The 22,436-nt window shown below is 55.9% G+C and overlaps 1 protein-coding gene across 6 annotated transcripts; it reads left to right on the top strand.

Annotated features, from left to right (window-relative positions):
• Positions 1-204: 204 nt before the first annotated feature.
• On the top strand, positions 205-21,004 carry HPS1 (HPS1, biogenesis of lysosomal organelles complex 3 subunit 1). 6 transcript variants are annotated; one of them, XM_006089951.3, is made up of 20 exons: positions 205-385; positions 1,413-1,528; positions 3,178-3,294; positions 7,231-7,368; positions 7,530-7,672; positions 8,029-8,137; positions 8,408-8,568; positions 8,998-9,109; positions 9,749-9,844; positions 9,955-10,030; positions 11,537-11,592; positions 12,654-12,821; positions 12,911-13,090; positions 13,981-14,042; positions 14,599-14,733; positions 14,814-14,879; positions 15,921-16,065; positions 18,063-18,176; positions 19,711-19,793; positions 20,293-21,004. In XM_006089951.3, exons 3-20 carry the CDS (start codon positions 3,178-3,180, stop codon positions 20,453-20,455), a joined length of 2,124 nt encoding a protein of 707 aa, XP_006090013.1. In that variant the 5' UTR covers positions 205-385; positions 1,413-1,528; the 3' UTR covers positions 20,456-21,004. The 6 variants fall into 6 exon arrangements, with proteins under 6 accessions (XP_006090013.1, XP_014312373.1, XP_023610622.1 ...); XM_014456887.2 differs by having other exon boundaries at positions 1,422-1,528; XM_023754854.1 differs by lacking the exon at positions 19,711-19,793.
• The last annotated feature ends 1,432 nt before the right edge of the window (positions 21,005-22,436 follow it).

Raw genomic sequence — 22,436 nt, forward strand, 5'->3', positions numbered from 1 at the left:
CGCAGGAGCCCGTGCTCCAGGGCGGAGCGTCCCACCCGAGCCCACTGCACCGCCCCGGAGCCGCCGGGCGGGCGGTCACGTGGAAAGTCACGTGGTCCCACCCGGAAGCGCGCCGGGGCGGACGGCTGAGCGGCGGTGCTTCGCGCAGGGTGGGGGGCCCCCCCTAATTGTTCCGGCGCGGTCCTTCGGCTGCCCTCTTCCGTGGTGCGGCGGACCTGCCTCGGGACGCGCGGCCCCCCGGACGTGGGCGCGGGCCGCACCCCAGCTCACCCACCCCCCGCGTGGCCGAGCAGCCAGTCGCTTCGCTTCTCGGAGCCCAAGTTCCTGCAGCTCCGAAGTGGGGCGGGTGCCACCAGCCCGGCCTTCTCCCCAGGGTAGCTGTGAGGTGCGAGGGGACTTGGGGGTGAAACCGCTGTCCACACTGGCGAGTGCGGGGCCGATGGAAGGCTGCGGGGTCGGGAGCCCGCGGCGGCGGCGAGGTGCCCATTGCGCCCCGCGGGGCAGGGCCGGGCGTAGACGGAGCTGCCGCAGGAGGACGGTGCCCAGGGGCACGGGGGCCAGGGGCGCGGGCAGAGCTGCACGGAGTCCCGCGTTCCCTCCTGAGCGCAGGGGAGAGAGAACAGGGCCTCTGACTACCGTTTGGAATAACAAAAGTACAACCGAATGTTCGCTAGGAAACACTCCCATTTTCCTGGGAATGTGGTCTGAAGCCCAGTCACCCGGTCCTGTAGCGAGGCTCAGTTCTGTAGCGAAAAATGCTGAGCCTTGAAAGCCCTTCCCTGCCTCCTCCTCATTGAGCTAAAGCTTTACATTACTCCCGCCTTTTACCATCAAAATGTGAAGGACCTACAGCCAGTTTCGTTCATCCCGTTGTTTGATGAAGGGCACCTGGGAAATAAGAATAAAGACCCCCTTCTCCCCCACACACACACCTCTATGTCAGGGCCCTCCTGCCAGGTGACCCCCGACTCTCGCTATAACCTCTAGGCAAGTGCAGCAGGGATTTCTCCTCCTTTTCCCAGCCGAGTCTGAGGCTCAGGGAGGTTTAAGGGCCTTGGCAAAGCCAAAACTAGAACCAGGGGTCAGGTTCCGTTTTCCTGGGACTGGAGTGGGTTTGCTGACCACACCGCGGCTCTGCATGACCCACAGGGAAGTGAGAGTGCTTGGAGGGAAACAGAGGGTGGGAATTCATGCTTGTGGGGCACCTGCTATGTCCTGTTCCAGTTGTTCACGGTTGGGGGTGGAGGGGTACAGGGCACTCGGACACCTGGCTGTGGGGAAAACGTACTGAGCAGACTGCCTCCGAGCCAGAGCGAGAGCTGTGACCACACAGTCAGTCCTTCGCCACCTTGTCCACTCCCAGGAACTGGCACAGTCAGAACTGCTTGCCCTCATGACCTCTCTGTTTTAAGCATTTGCAGGACCCGGAATGCTATGCTGCTCTCCATGAGCTGGTCACAGAGTCTGTGCACTGCAGCCCTCTCTGAACCGCTGGCTGTCGGGAAGCTCCGCTGTGCTCCTTACCAAGGTAGATGATTCCGCCATACCTGGGGCAGCCGGAGGCAGGCAGCACCCACTCTGGGGCTGCGGGAGGTGGACAGAGGAGGCAGGCAGTGACTGAGCTCTCCCAGGCTCTGCAGAGCCCTCTCCCCAGCCCCTGCTGTCACCTTTGCCTACTCTCTCCGTCCTCCCTCGCATCCAGGCAGTCATCAGGGTCGGCTGTGTCTCTAGGCTACACTTCTCCTGGCCTCCACCAAGGAGTGGGCCCTCAGGACCCCACACCAGGTGACCTGCCTCCATAACCTGACCTCACCCATCTGTGGGCAGCACACCTTTCCCACAGCCTTACCAGCCTCCAGGGGCTCTCTGCTGTGGACCACAGCCATCATTCCATAGCGCACCATGCCCCACCCCCACATCAGGCTGGCCTGGGAGTCCCGGCACCTCTTCCAGGTCCAGCTGCCCTCGTCCAGCAACCTCTTCACACTCCGTCTTCTCCCAGCCCCTGCCTGGTGCTTAGCAATTCCGCGGGGATAGGCTGGAAACACCTTGAGGCCGGGTGCTCTGCGTTAGAGTTGATAAACCAACTGGAGATTTGGAGGGAATTCAATAAGTACCACTAAGCTGCTCAGATAGGGGATAGGGGTCTGAGACCTCGAAATGCTACGATCTTATTGAGGAAGCTGAACCTCCACTCACGGAAGACTCAGAGCTTCCTTCCTAATCCGTGTCATGTCTTAGCACAGGGGCAACGTGATCATGTCCGTGTGGCACACTGAGGCACACGAGAAGGTGTGAAGTTCCTCGGGGGTTCTGAGCCGCACGCACCACCTGAGAGCTCTGGCCTGACCAGGCTTGGGCACGCTTCTCCGGGGTTGAGCGGCTCGACGTCTTGCTGCACCCAGGGGGCCAAGACACAGTGCAGGGAGCTCTGAATTAAGAATCGGCCAGTTGGTGGATACGAAAACACATTTTCTATAATTAAGCCTTAAAATGTGTGGCACAGAGAGTACATGGGGAAGGAGGTGGTGGGGAAGGAGGTTCGAAAGGGCCAGAGATACTGGAGGATGTGGCTGCAGACTCAGCAGCTAAGCAGGTGTGAGAATGAACGTGGACAAGGTGGGGAGCCTCTGTTTCCACCCAGAGCAAGAACATGTGAATGAAATTGTGCGGAATCCACTCCTGGTGGGCTTCGAAGCTCGCCTTTTGTGGCTGTTTTTTGATTTGAGGACAAACATACCTCTGGCCTGCCCCGAGGGAGGTTCCGTAGCCGCCCTCCATTCCGGCACAGACTCTGTCTGCCCTGAGCCCGGGGACTGCCTGCCTCCCCGTGCAGGGGACTCGTGTCCAGATCGAGAGCTGGGTCCTTCCTCACGATTGGTCCCAGGGGTCAGAAGACACAGGGAAGAGCCCCAGCCATGGCCTTAGACAGGATCCCTTCTCTGCCACTTCCAGCTGTGCCACATGGTGCTCTGTGAAACGGAAGGAACTGAAGGTTCCTGTTTTACCAGGTGGTTGAGAGGGTGTGGAGAAGTAACACCCGGAGGCCGGCCGTGGTGCCTGGTGCCCAGGAAGGGCTCATAGATGTTTGCTGGGGTTAGGATCCTCTTCATCACTCAGGCCGAGCTTAAGGATGTGGGGCTGGGAGGCAGCCTTGACCTTGCTTCTCCCTGGCAGATGAAGTGCGTCTTGGTGGCCACAGAGGGGGCAGAGGTCCTCTTTTACTGGACAGATGAGGAGTTTGAAGCGAGTCTGCGGCTGAAGTTCGGGCAGTCGGAGTATGAGGGAGAAGAGGTGAGTGTGGATGGACGGGAGGGGACAACACGGAGCTACCAGGAGGACAGGGGGCAGGAGAACCTGCCCGCCCTCCAGGGCGGGGGCCGAGGACAGTGTGTGGCCCAGCATCCCTTCGCACCTCCCACCCCTACTTTCCCCCAGGGCTGACTGGCTAAGTGAGGGCAGGGGGAGGTAGAATTTTAATCGCACAGCAGAGAAACTTGATCTCACCAGTTTCTTTACTTAAAAAGCTTAGCATAATCTTAACACCTTACTTTTTATAACAGCTATATTAAGGTATGATTGACATACTATAACCTGAACATACTCAAAGTGTACAGTCTGATATACTTTATACATATCTGCAATTCCATCACAATCAATAAAATGGACATAGCCACCATCCCCCAAATTTGTGAGCTTCCTTCACCTCCCCCAACTTGGCCAACCACAGATCTGCTGTCTGTCGTGAGTTTGTATTTATAGACCTTTATGATGAATTCTTACAGTGGGTACCGGCTGGGTTTGGTTTTGGTTTGGTCTGGCTTCCTTCACGCAGCCTGACTGAGGCTCGTCCCTCTTGTACTGTGTGTGTCTCAGCCGTTCATCCCCGTCCGCAGCTGAGCTGTGGTCTGTCTTCACCATGCGCCACAGTTGGTTCAGCCACTTACCTGCTGGTGGGAGCAACATGCGGGATGTTTCCAGTTTTGACTTACAGTAAAGCAGCTCTCACTGGCTTGTCGTGGAAATCCCTAGGGTAGCTGGCTGGATCATGTCAGTGTATGTTAAACTTTTTAAGAGACTGCCCAGCTTTCCTAAAGAGGTGGTACCATCTACTAGTCCACTAGTAGGATGTGAGACTTCCGTGTCCTCAGTAGCCTGCTGACACCCACTGTGGTCACTCTTTGTAAACTTACTTAGTCATTCTGATCAGTAATAGAAAGTGACTTTTCTATTAATATAATTTGTTCATGACAGAATCTCATTGTGTGTTAATTTTCATTAATGACTAGTGATTTTGAGTATCTTTTCATGTGCTTATTTGCCATTCTTATATCTTCTTTAATGAACTGTACAAATCTATTGCCAGTTTATTGGGTTGATTATTTCTTATGTATTTTGGATGTAAATCCAAGGAGATAGATGTTTTGTAGTTATTTTCTTCCAATTTGTGTCTTATCTTTGCATCCATCTAATAGTGTCTTTTAAAGAGCAGAAGTTTTTAATTTTGATAACTTCAATTTGTCCTTTTTTTTTCTTTTTGCTTTTATGAATCATGCTTTCGATGCCATATCTAAGTAATCTTTACCCAACCCAAGATCACGAAGAGTTCTCCCGGTATTTTCTTCCAGAAATTTTATAGTTTTAGGTTTTATATTAGGTCTAATGATCCATTTTGAATTTTTTAATATGGAGTCAGGTATAGATTAAAGTAAATTTTTTTTTGCATGTGAACATCCCATTTTACACTTTATTATTAAAACTCAGATTATTTTCACTTAATTATTTTCACTCTACATTTTATTTATTTTAATACATTTTATTGACCTCAGAAAGGCAGGGAGAGGGAGAGAGATATAGAAATATCAATGATGAAAGTTCATCACTGATCAGCTGCCTCCTGCAAGCCCCACACTGGGGATTGAGCCCACAACCCGGGCATGTGCCCTGACTGGGAACTGAACCAGCAACTTCTTGGTGCATAGGACAACGCTCAGTCGATTTTATATATACCGTAGTTGGGATCATGCCACATTTACAGTTTTGTTTTCTGTTTTTTTCACTTACCATCATATCTAAAGCTTATTCCATTTTGTTAAATATTCTCAAAAGCATAAATGTTCATGGAAACATATTCCTGTGTATGGATAAAAGCGTGCATTTATTTAACTATTTCCTCAATATTGGGCTTGCTTATCACTTCTAGTTTTCTGTAACTATTACTGTAGGGAGCACTTGTGCTTGAATTTTACCCCACATCTTACTATTTCCTTGGGATAGATTCCTAAGTACAGAAACATCGATTCAAAAGCCATAGATATTGTACACTTTATAATTCTACCAACTAGGATGAGAATGTCCCCTCACACTCTGCCTACACCAAATATTTTTATCTCCCCCCCCCCAGAAAAAATTCTTGCTACACCTGCAGAAAAAACTACTTTTAACATGAGTTGCTGTACACACTCTAGATTTTTAAGTGACTTTTCTATTGATATAATTCATTCATGACAGTTCTAGAAAATTATGGTACGTGAATAATTCAACATTTGCCTATCTGGAGGGATATCCAGACAAATATTGAGAACCTATTATTGTGTGCTGGCCTCTGGGGGTAAAGCAGTGAATGTGACCTTGCTCTCATGTAATTAGGGGCTAAAAAGGGATGACATACAGTGAACCAAGTAAGCACCGTGAGTTCAGGGAGTGATGAATGGTCAGAAGCACTTAAACCGGGTGTGAGATGGGGAGTGACTGGGGCAGGGTGGCCTGAGGGTGGTCAGGCGAGAGGCTGTCTGAGCTGGGACCTGCATGATGAGAAGCAGCCGCTGTGTAAGCTTCACTGGCAGGTTCTGCAGCCGCTGGGCACAGACCTTGGCTCCTGATGTTGAGACGTTGGGAGAAAATGAGCCGCACGGCATGCTGTGTTCAGTTCATATGTTAACGCTGCACACGGCCTCTGGCTTCTCAAGGCAAGGGCTTCCTCAGCTCCTTGGAGATCTCACCGGCTCCAGGTCGGGACTCTGCTCTCTCCATATCGCAGTCAGATCTCCCGGAATCAGCTGGGGCAGGCCAGCGTTTCCCTCCCTTCTTGCATTCCAGTGTTGTGAGTTTCAGCTGAGGCCATGCCACTGGCCTTATCCCATTTTATTTGCAGATTCTCGACTAATTTGTCCATCTTTTTTTGTTTGTTTTGTTCCTTAGTTGGGAGGGCAGAGAGGATGGGTGGGGGAAGAGCTTATAAAAGTAAAAGTGTGCTTGTAATGGAAATAGAGGAAGTGCAGAACTATAGAAAAAGTAGAAGGAAGAGTCACTCACAGGTCCCTTTACTCAGAATAAATTTAACAGTGTTGACTTTCTTAATATTTTTAATGCTTTTTATACAGTTTAAAATACAAAACTTTCACACCATTTTTTAAAAATGTGTTTTTATTGATTTCAGAGTGAGGAAGGGAGCGGGGGAGAGAGAAACATCAATAATGAGAGGGAATTATCGCTGCCTCCTGCACGTCCCCTACTAGGGATCGAGTCCACAACCCTGGCATGTGCCCTGACGGAATCGAACCGTGACCTCTTGTTTTATGGGTGGATGCTCAACCCCTGAGCCACGCCCGTTGGGCCGCACCTTTTTTTTTTAAAACATAACATTGACTGCAATATGGAGGAATGTTCCACATCATTGAAACACTCCACTGCTTTAAGTGGTTTTCTGTTCTTCCATCATTTAGATGAGCTGTTACTTATTTAATGTCCCTCTGGTACTAGACGCTTACCTTTCCCCCAGCTGCTTGTACTATAAACAATGCTGTAGTGAACATCTTTGCACCTGGGTCTGTGCCCGCTCTCTGACCCCTTTCCTTAGGCTGCATTGCCCCACAGCAGGCTTTCTGCTGCAGAGGGCACGGGCCGAGCGCCACGCAGCGAATGCTCTTCGAGTTGGCCAGCTCGCCATCAAATGCCCAAGCATTGCACTGTGGGAGCATGGCCTCCTCCCTTCGCGTTCCCTTCCACCTTCGGGGCCTAAACAGCACAGTGAGGTGGCCAGCCCTTCCCGGCCTTCCTAAGGACACCCCAGGTTTGAGGCAATGTCTTTCCGCTCCCTCAGTGTCAGAACAGTGATACCCTCCCAGGCAGATCCTGAGCTGCGGACACCCTGGTGGCCAGGCCGGCTCCGTCCATTTCTTTGTCCCCAGTGGCCGGCCCACTCCAGCGGGGTTTCTCCCCGTCTTGCAGCTCCCTGCCCTGGAGGACCAGCTCAGCACCCTCCTGGCCCCAGTCATCATCTCCTCCATGACAATGCTGGAGAAGCTCGCAGACACGTACACCTGCTTCTCCACAGAAGATGGCAGCTACCTCTACGTCCTTCAGCTGGTGAGAGTGTGGTCCTGGGGCCCGTGTTCCTCCTCCCTGGACTCCATGGGCAGTCTTATCAAAATTCCCTGGGACCCGATCGTCCCCTCACTGTCCCCAGGGATCAGGGCAGGTGAGGGAGCCCCCCGGGGCTGGCTGACATCAGCCCGCTGTGCCCACAGTTCGGAGAATGCCTGTTCATCGCCATCAACGGCGACGGCACGGAGGCCGAGGGGGACCTGCGGCAGAAGCTGCGTGTGCTCAAGTTCCTGTTCGAGGTGCACTTCGGGCTGGTCACCGTGGACGGCCAGCTCATCCGGAAGGAGTGAGTCCTCATGGCTGGTCCATCCAGGCGTTTATTTGCCCAGCACCCTCCTGAGGCCAGGCCGTGCGTGCACACCGGGGCCTTGGCTCCTTCCTGCACTTCCCTGGGCCTCTAGCTGGGGTCGTGTCACGTCTGCGTGTGAGAGCTGAGAAGGGCAGCGATTTTCTCAGGCGCCGGCCCCTGGTTCCTCCCCACGCCGAGGGCATGGCCCCAACACGGCCCTCTGTGCTTCGCAGCCTCTGCCTGTGACTTGGTCAGGTCACTGGAGCTCTGCCGGTCCTGCCCGGGACCTAGGGCTGCGCCCCACGGTTGACGGGGGACAGCCAGCTTTCTCACGCCCTCGTGCTCTCCCCCAGGCTGCGGCCCCCCGACACGGAGCAGCGCGTCCAGGTGTGGGAGCACTTCCAGAGCCTGCTGCGGACCCACGGCCGCCTGCGCGAGCGGGAGCAGAGCTTCGCTGTGGAGGTGACGTGGGTGCGGGTCCTCGGGCCCAGGGGGGTCAGGTCAGAGGGGCCGTGCAGCTGTAGGTCCGGGTTTTGATCCCTCTCACGAGTGAGGGCACAGGCAGACCCCCAAACACAGGAGCTTCTAGTGAGGCCGGATCCGTGCTGGTCTGAGCTCCCTGTTCCCAGTGTGTGTGCTCAGTGTGGACTGAGGGAGTGCACCCCCCAGCCAGGGCCGGAGCAGGAGAGGGTGGCGGGTGACGCGGCTTCCTCTCCTCCCACGCGTGGCCAGGCCGTGGAGCGGCTCATTCACCCCCAGCTCTGTGAGCTGTGCATCGAGGCGCTGGAGCGGCACGTGGTCCAGGCCGTGAACTCCAGCCCCGCGCGGGCCGGCGAGGAGGCTCTGCACGCCTTCCTGCTCGTGCACTCCAAGCTGCTGGCTTTCTACTCCAGGTGAGCTGAGGCCCTGGCCCCGCGCTCACCCGTCTGACAGTCCCCACCTCCCCGGCCAAGAAAACCTTCCAGAACCGGCTCTCCCATGAAGCTTCTCGGATTCTTAGATTCCTCAGCCCCTCTCAGCTCAGTCTCTCTCTGAAGTACTTCTCCCGGGAATACTGTCTCAGAGTCAGAATTTAGGACTTCCTGGTCCCCGGTGGTTCCCCATTGATAATTATTTTTAACACAATCAAGTTTTAGTTTAAAAACTGATGAGCTAATTTTATCTACACCCTGCCTTTCTCCAAAAAGGGAGAATCCGCTGGAGCAGTCATAAACTCCTGGGGGGTCGGGACCATGCCTGTGTCTCCACAACCCAAGCTGTCCTCGTCCACTGCCCCCCAGGGCACTGGGCACGTGCCAACCAGCCGCCCGTTCTCTCTGCAGCCACAGTGCCAGCTCCCTGCGCCCAGCCGACCTGCTGGCCCTCATCCTGCTGGTCCATGACCTCTACCCCAGCGAGAGCGCCGCGGAGGAGGACGACGGTGACGACACTCAGGTCTCGGGCAGCCTCTGGGCAGCGGGAGGCCATCGGGACGCGTGGAAAGCCCGTCCGCGGGGTGCCGGCAGCTGCTGGGGCGGCCGGGGCTCCTGAGTCACAGTTCTGGGCCTGTGGCTGGGCCTGCCTTTCCTGCTGCTTTCAGATAGAAGGAGAGTTCTGGAATGCATGTGGTTAAAAGTGCAGATTTCTGGAGTCAGATAGTCCCTGCTTCACCACTTAGCTATGTGAGCGGGGCCGATCCTACCCCCTTCTGAGCCTCAGCGGCCTTATCTGTGCAGTGGGACAGCGATGCCATCTACCTCCCAGGGTTGTTTGGAGGAATAAAGGAGGCAGGTTCCTAGAGCCCAGCAATGCCGGGGGCGGGGGGACTCAGGAAGTGTGCCCCCCACCGTCACCCTCCTCCTGCTCGTCAGTGGTTTGGATGTCAGCGTGAGGGAATGTCAGTGGTTCTGGAGAAAGACTAGACCACCTGGGACTGAAACACCCGTGGAAGGTGAGGCCACACCAGGGCCTCGCGGTGGAGCCAGTCGCACCTGTGCCTCTGCTCGGTGGCTGGGCTGTGAAGTGCTGGGAGTGGGGACCGTGGGGAGGAGCCCGTCAGACATGCTCTAACCGCGTCTCCTGTGCCTGTCACAGCCTTCCCCACGGAGGCTGCAGAGCAGCCAGAACATCCCCGTGCAGCAGGCCTGGCGCCCCCGTTCCTCCGGCCCCGCCCGGAGTTCCACAGGGACGGTATGTGCCGTGTGCCTGCGGGGAGGGGAGGGGAGGGGAGGGGAGGGGAGGGGAGGGGAGGGGCGGGGCCGGGTTGAGCCCTCAGCCCAAGCTGCCCCTTCTCCCCCCAGGAGACAGACAGCTTCTCCCTCCCTGAGGAGTACTTCACCCCTGCTCCTTCCCCAGGGGAGCGGAGTTCAGGTTCAGGTGAGACCTGGGAGGGGAGGGCTGGGGGGGTGGCGGGGAGGGGAAGGGTGGAAGGAGAAATATGCCAGGTGGCAGCCCTGGGGAGTCTGTCTTGGGGTTCAGTGGACCCCCTGCCTTGTAAGGGCCCAGGCACAGACGCCGGAATTTCTAGAGTATGGGACACCGTCTGCAGCAACCCCTCTGTCTGCCCTCCTGGCTCCAGCTTGAATTCAGGGGCTGTGAAGGCCACTCAAGTGATCACTAAACTGTTTATGACACGTTGATGCCATTTAAAAATTCATCTCTCGTCTGTGTATTTTCTGCTTTCTCTTTCTTTTTTGTAATTAATAAGTAATCAGGTCATTAAAATTAAGTAGTAATCATTTGATTTCAAGCACAGTGATTTAAAATATAAATATTCAGTCTCTATAGTTTATATCTGACCTGTTTTTAAAGTATGTGGGTAAACAACAGAAATAAAATAAAAACTTAGTTTATTAATTAAACTGCGTGGCCTCGGCATCAGGATTTTTAAAAGGTCTCATGTGCAGCCACAGTTAAAACCTGCTGGGTTAGACGTTCTTCACTTCAGGTCCTTGGAGGGGCAGCAAGGAGCCAGGGGCCCCCGAGGGCGTGTCCCCGGTCACTTGTGCTTGCACATTCCTCTGAGCCCAGGGTCATAGCTGTCCTCTGAGCCTCTCCGTGAGCCCAGAACACACTGGGAAGCAGCACTTGGGGTGATCGCTGGCTTCCCTTCCCTCACTCATCACGATCCTCCTCCTCGCCCCTTCCTCTCAGCGGTTAGTTTTTTATGCCTCAGAGCTGTAAATAATGCCATTCCACAGTGCACAGAACTCACAGCTTACAGATGGCGCGAGTTGCACTCATCCATTTGTCAATCAGGTGTGTGAGACACAGGAACAGACTTCCCCCAGAGAAACATGGTTATAAATGATAGTCGTTTGCAATAAACTCTGAGAGAACACTATTATTACAAACATATAACATTTCCAGTATGTGGTGGGTTCCGTAGGTTTTTGTGAGCTGTACGGGGAAGGAAAATGTAGCTCAATTCCCAGCACTCAGTAGGTGCTCAGTAAAAGTTTGCTGATTGACTGAACAAATGGGGACATGTAGACCGTGTGCTGCCCCCTAGTGGTGAGGCACTGTTACAGCCAGGTAGGGGCCTGAAGGGGCAGAGGGCAGAAGCAAGGGGGAAGAAGCAAGGGGGAAGGAGGGGCTGAGGAGCGTGCCCCCGCGTTGCACTGGCTCCCAGCGCCTGGCTCTGGGGGGAGCTTCTCTTCCCCGGCCAGGCCCTGGTATTGCAGAGCTCGCCTGCACTTGCCGGCTTGGGATAGGACGGGAAGGGCAGTGCCCCTCCGGCCCATACTGAGTGCTTGCCCCGCCAGGTGCTGCGAGTAGCTGGGGTGGGGGCACTCCTGCTCCACCCACCCCTCCTGATGTGCTATTGCACCATTATTTATAGTTTCCAATTATTTATGTTATTTTATTGCCTGTGGCCTGCAGGTAGCACCGTCTGGATGGATGGGGGAACCCCACCCACCGATGACTCCCTGGTCCAGGTGAGTTTTTGGGGGGAGGGGATGGCCCGGGGTACCAGCTGATCCAGATGCTGCAGTGAGTGCCGGGGACTCTGGGGTTCCCCCTCTGAGTAACGCCTGCCACCTCTGGGCTGTCAGTGCCGGGACAGCTCAGCCGGGGGGTGGGGGTGGGGGGGGTGAAGGGAGACCTCAACTCCTGAGAAATCTCCACTCCTCACTGGAGAGTGAAAGTCCAACTTTTTAACGTTTTTTTTAAAGATGAAAATGTAAATATATTCATTGTAGAAAAATTGGGAAATACGAAAGTAAAGTATGGAAAAGGACTACTCTCTCTCAGGACACACAGACACACACACACACTGCATGTATATTTTTCTCTTCCTAATGTATTTCATTACACTTTTGCCTTAAGCATTTTCTCCTTTGCTGGGCCCTCCTAGCAGTGTGGTCAGCACTGCGGTCCATCGCGTGGGCTGTTCCTCACTTAGCAAAGCCCCAAACGGCAGCACATGGTGTCCAGCGTTTGCTGTCATCATACGACTGCAGTGCCGTCCTCACAGAAGGTTTTGGTGGCATCTGTAACGAGTTCCTCACTTCTCTGCTTTTACCACTAACGCTTTCTTAGAGCCTCTGTCAGGCGGGAGTCTTGCTCATTTAGTCATCAGTGCCTCGGTTTCCCCCGGTGGGCGCTCTGAGGGTGGTTGAAATGAGACTGACTTAACTTTTAATGCCTTCATCTCTGTGAAGACACGGGGAGGGAGCCTCTTGCCCTCGCTCCACCCTTGTCTGTTTTTCCTGCCTTTTCCGTCTCTTCTCTACCCACCGCTCCTGCTTGGCACGCAGCCCTGCCTCTGGGCGGAAAGGCCCAGAGAAGCTGAGAGAGAGACCGACATTGGAACCGGGGCTGCAGGGCTGTTTCGGCACATGCAGGGACGGGAGAGCTGGGACTTCTTGGAGCTGAAACATTGGCTCCTCATGGTTCTCAGTGAAGACGGCGAATGGGCCGCTGTGGGGGATCCAAGGTGGGGAGGAGGCCAGCGGGCCCCCCGCCCCCTCCCACCACAGCCCCTCTTCCTCCACAGATAGGAGAAGACACACTCCAAACGCTGATGCCCGGCTTCCCAGCACCTTCCTGCCCCAGACGGATTTTCCTGGATGCCAGTGTGAAAGAGGTCTACTGCCCCATGGTGCCCCACACCATGTACTGCCTGCCCCTGTGGCCGGGCATCAACATGGTGCTCCTGACTAAGGTAGGAGCACCCCCACCTGCCCCCGCTCCCTGGGCCCGGACACCTGCCCCGTGGCTGCCCGTCCCCCTGCCTGCTGCCTCCTCCCATAGAGCCCCAGCGCACCGCTGGCCCTGGCCCTGTACCAGCTGCTGGACGGGTTTTCCCTGCTGGAGAAGAAGCTGAAGGAGGGCCAGGAGGCCCGGAGCTCCCTGCGGTCCCACCCGCTCATCGGGGACCTGCGCCAGAGGATGGACAAGTTCGTCAAGAATCGCGGGAGACAGGAGCTTCAGGTGAGGCCTGGTCCTCATCCGCCTGCCTCCGGGAGAGGGCCGGCTGGGTGCAGGGCTGTTCCGTCCACCTCTGCCCCACCGGGGTCTGCAATCCTTGTTTCCCCGTTAGGAACTTGTAGCAAAAACTCACGGCACTTGACATTTTCAGAACACGTTCATGTAAGTTTGGCAGAGCACGAATCATAATTCCCATTTTTTTAGAGGAGGGAACTGAGGGACTTAGATCTCGACTTGGCCAAGGTCTCGGGGAGCCAGAGCCTGCCTCCCGGACTCAGGAAAGGCCGTCCGTCTGCCCCCAACGCCCTCACAAGGTGGCAGGTCTCACGGGGCCACTCCACCCCCCCACCCCTCACAGGGTGGCAGGTCTCACGGGGGCACAGGGGAGGGGAGCCCAGCAGGAAGTGGGGTGGAGGCTGGGTCAGTGTGAGGAACTGAGCGTCACTGTGGCTGCGCACAGTTGACCTGAAATGAGCAGAAGGATTGGAGGAGGCCCAGCCTCAGACCCAGAGTCTCCGCCAGAGCAGCCGGCAGCTGCTCAGCGTCTCTCAGTGACCCCGGCATCTCGGCGGCACCGCCTCAGGGTGCAGGTCCTCTGTAGGGTGATGCCCAGCCTCCTCTCAGCGTCAGTGCCCCCTCGAGTCACTCACCTGTCACTGGCAGCATTCGTTTGCGTGTCTTTGCCAGCCAGGCAGTGGGCCCAGCACATGGAAAGTGCTTTTGAAATGAACACCTGCCAAGAGTAGAACATGGTGCACAGCGGGTGCAGAGAGCGGGGTCCTGCCGGGACCCCACATTGGCTGTGCGAGGGCACGTGTGTGCGGGGCCTAAGTAAGCCTTCAGAGGATGCCCTCGGAGCCTGGGCCTCGCTGACCGGTCCCCTGCCCCTGCAGAGCACCTGGCAGGAGTTCAAGACCAAGGCCTTCTCCAGAAGTGACCCCGCCTCGTCGCAGGAGTGAGTTGTGGGGTCTGGGTGGGGGGGAGCAAGTTTGGACAGAGGGGCAAGTTGCCTCCAGGCCAAGAGGGAGAGAATGTTCAGGAAGGTGCCTTTGAGGAGACGGGGGTCCTGGGAGAGGGGGTCCAGCTGCGGACGCTGGAGGGAGGTTTGGAAGCAGATCGGCTAGAGTCTGAGTGCAGGCCCGTGAGGACCCAACACGGGGACACACAGCCTGGGTTCCAGCCCAGCTTCAGCTCCGCTTCAGTGCAGCCTCGAACACGTCACTCCCCGTTTATTGGGAAATAAGCCGTGAAGTTGGACGCGATCCCACGAACGGCATCCAAGCGCATGGAGCAGCGTGTTGGGAGGACTAGGAAGGAAGCTGTCTCCTGGGTCACCAGGGTGAGGCGCGCTTCGCCACCCGCGCCTGTCATCAGTGCCTGGTGACCGTGCAGGATGCGGGATGCGGTGCTGTCCCTGCTGCGTCTGCCAGTGCAGGGTCAGGTGGCCCCCACAGGGGACGGTGCCTTCTCCCAGGGCCCTGCCCGCCGTGACGCTCTCACCTCCTGGCCAGGCTGCTCCAGCTGTGCGGGAAGATGAAGCGGCAGCTCTGCGCCATCTACCGTCTGAGCTTCCTGAGCACAGCTCCGAGCCGCGGAGGCCCACAGCTAGCCCAGCACCTGCAGGACCAGGTCCAGATGCTCATGCAGTGAGTGTGGGGCTGGCCCTGGGTGGGCAGGGTGGGCGGGTGCACACCTCCCCAAGCCCCCGCTCCCTGCTTTCCCACAGAGAAAAGCTGATGGACTGGAAGGACTTCCTGTTGGTGAAGAGCAGGAGGAACGTCACCATGGTGTCATATCCTCATGTCTGAGCCCCGCGCCGCCCGGGGGAGCGCTCCTGTCCGCCTGTCCCTCCGCCTGCCCACTCGGAAGGACTGCGGCTGTGGGATGGAGAATATACCTTCCATCACCTCAGTTTCTTTTCTCTGAGTAACAGGCAATAGTGCCAGGTGCCTGTCCGCAGGAACGCTCCAAGGCTGAAATTTCAGCAGCCCCTGGTGTCCCAAAGTTACTTCTTAAGAGCCTTAGAGTTCACTTATGTCGGTGGTGCCGCCAGCAAAGTGGTGACGGGCATTCCTCGAGGGACGGAGGTCCTGGGGGCGGGGCGGGGTGAGAGCCATGTCCTCCTTGGCGGTCACAGTTCACAGCAGGCAGGACGGCTCTGAGAAGGCCTGCACAGAATGTGTATCCCTGTTTTAGAAACCATGTCCAAGGTGTATCAGACCCTCTTATTATGGACCACTGGTTTTACTGAACATTGATCTTCCCTGGAACTTCCTATAAAGCAGCGTTGCCTGTATGAAATCTCCAAAGGGTCTGGGCTCCAGCCGCCTGCAATGTCTGTCTCCAGTGTGCAGGTGAGAGGGAAGGCAGAGCACCAGCCACTGCCCTTCCGTGGGGTCTGTTCCCAGCCTTCCAGCCTCTGAGGTGAGAGATGAACAGTCACGGTGAGGTGTGTGGGGTGGCGGTCAGCTAGGCTCACCCATCACCCATGCGGTCTCCTCTCCACCAGCCTCATCGTGTGTATACTTTAAATGCATCCCTCATGAAGACCATAAAACATGAACATACCATGTTCCCGTTGCATCCAGAGCTCCCCGGGTTAAATGTGCCAACGTCGGGGATCCATTGTACTTGCATCTTAGAACTTTTAGGGGTTTGGGTTTGGAGGTAAAGAGAGGTCTGGGAGAGGGCGTCCTAGGGGTCGGCTGAAATGTTAACTGCGGGAGGGGCAGGCCTGGCCTCTGACTCCACTGCTTAGCCTTATGGAACTGGATCAGGGACAGAGAAGCACCTCCCTGGTCCTGGCTTACAGCACCTTGACTCTGACCTGAACCTACCTGGAGGACTTCCCGGGCCTGGTGCACTTCATCTACGTGGACCGCACGACCGGCCAGATGGTGGCCCCCTCTCTCAGCCACAGTGAAAGGGCCTCGTCGGAGCTGGGCAAGGGGCCCCTGGCTGCCTTTGTCAGAACCAAGGTAACTGCTGCCCAGCTGGGCACTCTTCACTGCCCATCAGATAGGACGTGCTGGCCTCGGCCCTGCCTGGGAGGGATGGGCCCCCTGCTCCCAGGGCTCCCGAGGCTCAGGAGCTCGCCCCACCTTAACCCCTACTCTTCCTCCTCAGCACCTATGCCCAGCCCCGCAGGCACCTCATAGCAGCTTGTCTCTGTCACCCCAGGGCCCTGATCAGCCTTGATCAATGCCGGGGGCACCCTCCTGAGTGTTGGCTAATGTCCTGGATTAGCAGAGACTGGCAGGGAGGTCAGGGAAGACGTGGCCAGGCCGGCCACAGCGCCTGGCGTAAATAGGTGTCCATTAAGAACTTATTGAGTTAAACAAAACGAAGAAACACAGCTTAGCCACTTTGACTGTCAGAACTTAAAACTAGATGGTTTCTGCTAAGGAAACATTCTCTGGGGATTCATTCTCTTTAACTGACTCTTCTTCATGGCAAACTCGTATTTTGAGTCGGGAGAAGGGAGGACCTCTGCCACCTTCTACACTACGTACACACAGAGACACACCCACTTTTTGCACCCAAATAAAGTGTGGCCCAGAGCAGATGGGCGTCAGAGGCCTGTGCTGAAAACCAGTTCCCACTATGTGGCTGGGTGTTACTTAGCCTAAGTTCAGTTTCCTCGTTTGTAAAAGAGGATAGTGACACTGTTGACAAATATTACAAATGCACGTACAGTACTTAGCACCGTACGCAGCACAACAGAATTTATTGCATATTTACTGGTACCATCATCACCACCATCATCATCTTCTCCATCTCCATCGCTCTTTCCAGAGAGTTGGCTCCCGTGGTACATTAATTTCCTTGTTTTCCTGTGCAGGTTGATGTAGTTGAGCGCTTTCTGTCTATGCAGTTGTGTTTACCACATTTTCACTTTTATGTCCGTGCATTTCCTCATGTCATTAATTCTTTATAAACATGATTTTTAACAGCTCCACAAGAGTCCATCATGGGAATGTAACATAATTTACTTAGCCATTTCCCCGATGTCGAACATGGAGACTGTTTCCAGGCTTTCGCTGCTATAAATAATTCCGCAGCACACACCTGTGTGCATCCGTCTTTGTCCTCACCTCTGATTACTTTCGCACCGTGGATTCCCAGAAATGGAATGACTAAGTCAAGTGGGAGGAATGTTTTTAAGGTTATTGATACATGTTGTCAAGTTGCTTTCCTGAAAACATAGCAAATCCATGCATTTGTTTGCAGATTTAATTAGACATTGCATTGTGGTCAGGTTCGGAGTGAACCCTGTGTGCCTTCCGCTCAGCTTTTCAGTGAGAGGGCTCATCAGGCCTTTTCCCAGCCCCAAGCTGTCCCTGCTGCCTCCCCTCAGCTCACAGCAGCGTCAGGAAGTCCTTGAATGAGGCCAGAGTACGTGGTGGGCCTAAGTTGCGTAGTCCGAGAGCACGTTTCCATCAGACCCCTTGGTGAGCCTCCTTAGGACCTCACCTTTGGAGCAGAGGTTCTGGGTCAGGGTGCCCTCGGTGCTCAAACACCTTACTAACACCTTCCCGGCCTAGAACCTACGCCAGAGGCTCCCCGCCCGGGAGGGGTCGGCCCTAGACAGCAGGAGGGGTTCCAGGCGGCCACCCTTTATCTCCTCCTGTGTTAACATTGACTTTGGCTAGTTTCTGGCCTGAATGATGAGTTTACTCATTTATAGCTGGAGTGTATGGTGACATTATATAAAGTGCTTTTACATCTATTTTATCGTCATGGGAACTGGAGGGGTAGTCCACCCAACATGGATTTATTGCTGAGCTCCTGCTCTGAGCCAGGGCTGTGCCTGGGCGCTAGGGAGAGAAGAGCAGGAGAGGCCTTCGAGCAGCTCCTCCTCCGGGTACTTTTCTGCCCTTGGAGGCCAGAGCCGAGCTCTGCCCCTGCCATGGGGAGAGGGCCAGCCGAGCTGTCCGCTGTCAGGGTGGTGCGAGCGCTCCCCTCCTCTCCCCAGGTCTGGTCTCTGATCCGGCGGGCGCGCAGATACCTGCAGAAGGGCTACACCACGCTGCTGTTCCGGGAGGGGGACTTCTTCTGCTCCTACTTCCTGTGGTTCCAGAACGAGATGGTGGGTGCAGCTTTCCTTGCCTGGCACTCATTCCTTTCTCGTGGACGGTGTGCGGGCTGTCTCTCCATCTCTTCGTGTCCCTGGTGGAGCTGACAGATAAGCAATGCTGGTGGGACCCGGACCTCAGAGGTCCCTTTTCCCACCGGCTTTGTGTTCCTCCACCCAGCTGTTGTTCAAGGCAGCATTTAGTAACTTCAGGTAACGTGAGAACAGAGGGACGCATGCCCTGTGTGAGAAAGGCTGCTCAGATCATGTGCCTCCTCAGTGATGCCCCAGCATCACCCACTGCACTTAAAAAGCATGGCACACTGTTGTTCCCATTGTACAGGTGAATAAACGGAGGCTCAAAGCAGTTAACCAGCCTGCCCGAGTACAGCTGACAGTATAGCTTGGATCTCTTGCCTCCTGGCTGGTTCTCTAGACCTCACTGTTACTGCAGTGTATGGACATGGCTGGAAAATTACTCTCTGCTGTCCCCATGTCTCTCTCTCCCTCCCCCTCTCTTTCTCCCTCTCCCTTCCCCTTTTGCTCTCCCTCCCTCCCCCACTCTTTCATTTTCTGTTTCACTTTGTTTTCTCCTCATTTGTCACTGTTAATCATTATTCCAGCTTTCTAAAGGTCATTTCTGCTACCGCCACATGCCCTTGGTCCCCGTTCTCCTGTCTCCCTGTCCCCATGCCCTACTCTCTCTCTGCTCTTGGCGAGAGGTGACTCTGAGGTGATGGCCCGTCCCTTTCCTCAGTGACGTTATTGGAGTCTCTCACCACTGTTCTCCCAGCCGCACAGCCCTGTGCGATGGTTGAGGCCGGTATCTTTGACCCATTCTACCCACTGGAGATCAAACACCACGGCTGGTCACTGAGGTCATAGGTGATGAAGCCAGAACCCAGGCTCAGCTCTTTGGACCTGTAGGCTCCCATCTTTGCTCTGTGTCTCAGAACTTCCCAATGTGTGTATGACCTTGTCCTTAGCTTCAGAGCAAGGCACAGCTTCGTGTGCTTGGTTGGCCCCCGGGGCAATGGGCTGAGGTAAAGCTGAGGGTGGGGAGGCCCAGTGTGAAGTCTGGCCGAGCGTACCTCCTGGTGCTGGGCAGGCGCCGTGATGGCCTGGCACACAGGGGGTGCCCGGTGGACCTTGGTTCCCTTCCCCTCCAGATGCAACCCTGGGAATGCCCGGTGCTTTCAAAGGGAGACGGGCCTGTTGGTAATGCTTTGCTCTTCACGGCACCTCCCTGGTCACCCTCCAGTGGCCCTCCTGAGCATGGTGACCAGGTCGTCATTGACGGGAAGGAGAGCTCCCACGTGCCAGGCACGGTGCTCGGAACTTTACACCCATCATCTCTGCTGTTCGTTGGGATTTTTGTTATCCCCACTTCACAGATGAGAAAACAGTAGAAAGAGGTCCCCGGTTTTCCCAGCACCGAGCACACCCCAGGCAGGGCTGAGCCAGGCCCTGAACCCGGTGTGTCTGACCCACATGTTCTTCCCACCACACCCACCACCTCTCCAAGCAAGGCCTTCTTCCTCCTTCCCAGGGGCACAAGCTCCAGATAATCGAGGTGCCTGTCCTGTCCGATGACGTGGCGCCCGTGGGCATGCTGGGAGGAGACTACTACAGGTGACAGATTTATGTACCCTGTTGGGGCCATGGGTGCACAGATGTTGGGTGATAAGTAACAGTTCCCACATAGGGGAGCAGCTTCTATGTCAGGATGCCCCCCAAGAACCTCTAAACTCTTGTTAGAGGCCCCTCACAGCCGGGGCCAGCATCCAGTGAGAAAGTGAGTGGGAAACATTTGGGTTTCTGCCCATCCTGCTGTTGGCACCCTCTTGGCAGCATTTGCAAACATCTGCCCTTGGGTCCCAGGACTTCCCTGCTGGCTCTGTGGCTCTTAGCGAGGATGCTCCGTCAGCAGGCCCCACACAGGACTGGGAACTGGAGGGATGGACCGAGGCAGCCTGGGGCTGAGCCTCGCACGGTGAGGTCAGCAAGGGAAGGCCTCGCAGGCCTGGGCTGGAACTGGTGAGGGGACTGTCTGCAAGGTGCCAAAGAGCCCCTGGCTCCAGGGGGGAGTGCCGGGGCTGCTTCTGAATCCTGTCCCCTCTCCCTCCCGTAGGAAGCTCCTGCGCTACTACAGCAAGGACCACCCGGCCGAGGTCGTCAGGTGTCATGAGCTGCTGGCCCTCCATCTGTCAGTCATCCCCATAGATGTGCTGGTGCAGCAGGCGGGCGAGCTGGCCCAGCGCCTGTGGGAGTCCTCCCGGGTCCCCCTGCTCTAGGCAGTGGGCCGTGCACCGGTTCTCCACCCCCACCCCCACCTCAGACATCCCTACTACAGAGCCTCCTGGCGGGCAGCCACCTGAGGACCGGACAGGCCCCAGGGCAGCTCCAGGACTTCTTTTGTTTCTTTTGTTTGTTTTCTTCTGTTCCCTTCTCCCCACCCCACCCCAGGATTTCTTTAAAAAACCTCACCTAAAGCAGCCTCAGGCCGGGCAGTGACCAAACCCCCAGAAGCTTCTGTCTGGAGGAAGAGGGAGGCCAGGAGGTTCCTTTGTCTCTAAAACAGCAGTGGCTGCGAGGTCAGAGCTGCCTGCGTGTATCCCAGGAGACAGGTGTCTGAGGACCCTATCCTCTGCCTTTGTCCGAGGGGGGAGAGCTCCCTGGGGAAGCCCTTTCCCTCCCAGATGACAGGTGCTCCCTGGCTGGGGTCGAGTTCCAACCCTGCCACTTCCTCTCTCCCCACATGAGGGCCGACAGCACTCCCTGTCAGGGTGTTTGTAAGGGCTGCTGGGCACGAGAAGAGCCTCAATAAATGCTGGTGACGGTTATTGATCCTGTCCAAGCTAAAGCGCCTGGGCCCCTGGGCCTTCTTGGTGCCTAGAAACCCTGGCAGGTCCTGGCCTCTGGGTGCCCACACGGCTCCTGGCTCCTGCCCTGGCCCCACCCAGAGATCCAGGGATCCCAGGCGTGGAGGCTTGTCAGGGCGCCCAGGTGATCTGGTGTGCCTGGGTTTGAGAACCAACGGCCCAGGGGAGCAGCCTCCAACCCAGAAGCTCCCACCCCAGGGGGGACACAGGACAGACCGTTGGCGCGCTGGGCCTGGGGAGGAGCCGCAGAGGTCGGTGCCCCTCGCAGCAGCGCAGCAGGTTCCTGCGTGGTTGCAGACCGCAGCCCCCTCCTGAGTCTGGAGCCACAACTCGTGCCTAGGACTGCTCTTTCCCTAGGGAGCAGCCTGAGGGCACAGGTGCTAAAGGAACTAGAGCAGTGGTTCTCCACCTTCCTCATGCCGCGACCCTTTAATACAGTTCCTCATGTTGTGGTGACCCCCAACCATAAAATTATTTTCGTTGCTACTTCATAACTGTGATTTTGCTACTGTTATGAATCGTAATGTAAATATCTGATATGCAGGGCATATTTTCATTGTTACAAATTGAACATAATTAAAGCATAATGATTAATCACAAAAGCAATATGTAATTATACATGTGTTTTCCGATGGTCTTAGGCGACCCCTGTGAAAGGGTCGTTCGACCCCCAAAGGGGTCGCGACCCACAGGTTGAGAACCACTGAACTAGAGCCACACCCGGGCCCAAGTGCTTGGAAGGGGGCAGGGAGGGACAGCCAGGGAATGGACTGCAGCCCTCCTTCATATGCCTTCATGAGGGACATTTAAAACATCCCCTGGAAAATACGGCCAGCACAAAGGGGAGACTGGAACATGTCAGAGCAGCGCAGACACTCCCGGCTGCTGGGGTGGTGCTTCCTACAAGGGGTGCAGCCTGCTTACTAAGGGGCCAGGGACCAAGGGGCTCCTAATTCAGGACAGGCCAAGGGTAGTAATAAGGCGCTTTAGCCGAAGATCCTTACAGATGTGGCCTTCAGTCCCTGAGGATTCTTGGGAAAGGTGCCAAAAGACAGGAGGGGGATGTCCAGGCCTTCAAAAGGAAAAGGTGAACCCCAAGAATTACAGACGAGTGAGCTGGCCCCCAGCCCCTCAGGCCCCTGCCGCAGCCACTTAAGTGTTTGGAGGAGAAGGCGCCTCTGCTGCCCGGCGCAGGTGCGGCCCTCCCTGCAGCTTTGCTGAGGCCGCGAGCAAGGCCATGCGAGGGGGTGCTGGGCTCCCCAAGGGGTTCACCACCCTACAGGCTGGCAGGTCAGGGAGTGAGAGGCAGTCAAACCTGAGTCTCTCTTAGATTTCCCACCCAGCACCTCCCGGGCATTTCATTCCTTCCAGAGAAGCAGGACAGCACAGAGCC

This window comes from Myotis lucifugus, unplaced genomic scaffold, assembly GCF_000147115.1.
Source record: "Myotis lucifugus unplaced genomic scaffold, Myoluc2.0 scaffold_66, whole genome shotgun sequence".
Lineage (NCBI taxonomy): Eukaryota > Metazoa > Chordata > Mammalia > Chiroptera > Vespertilionidae > Myotis > Myotis lucifugus.

Bases quoted from the DNA above. Each gene is read 5' to 3' on its own strand.
- HPS1 (XM_006089951.3), top strand. From the start codon at position 3,178: ATGAAGTGCGTCTTGGTGGCCACAGAGGGGGCAGAGGTCCTCTTTTAC. The intron at 9,110-9,748 runs GTCTCGGGCAGC...TGCCTGTCACAG, and splicing joins ACGACGGTGACGACACTCAG to CCTTCCCCACGGAGGCTGCA. The intron at 14,880-15,920 runs ATATCCTCATGT...TCTGACCTGAAC, and splicing joins AGGAACGTCACCATGGTGTC to CTACCTGGAGGACTTCCCGG.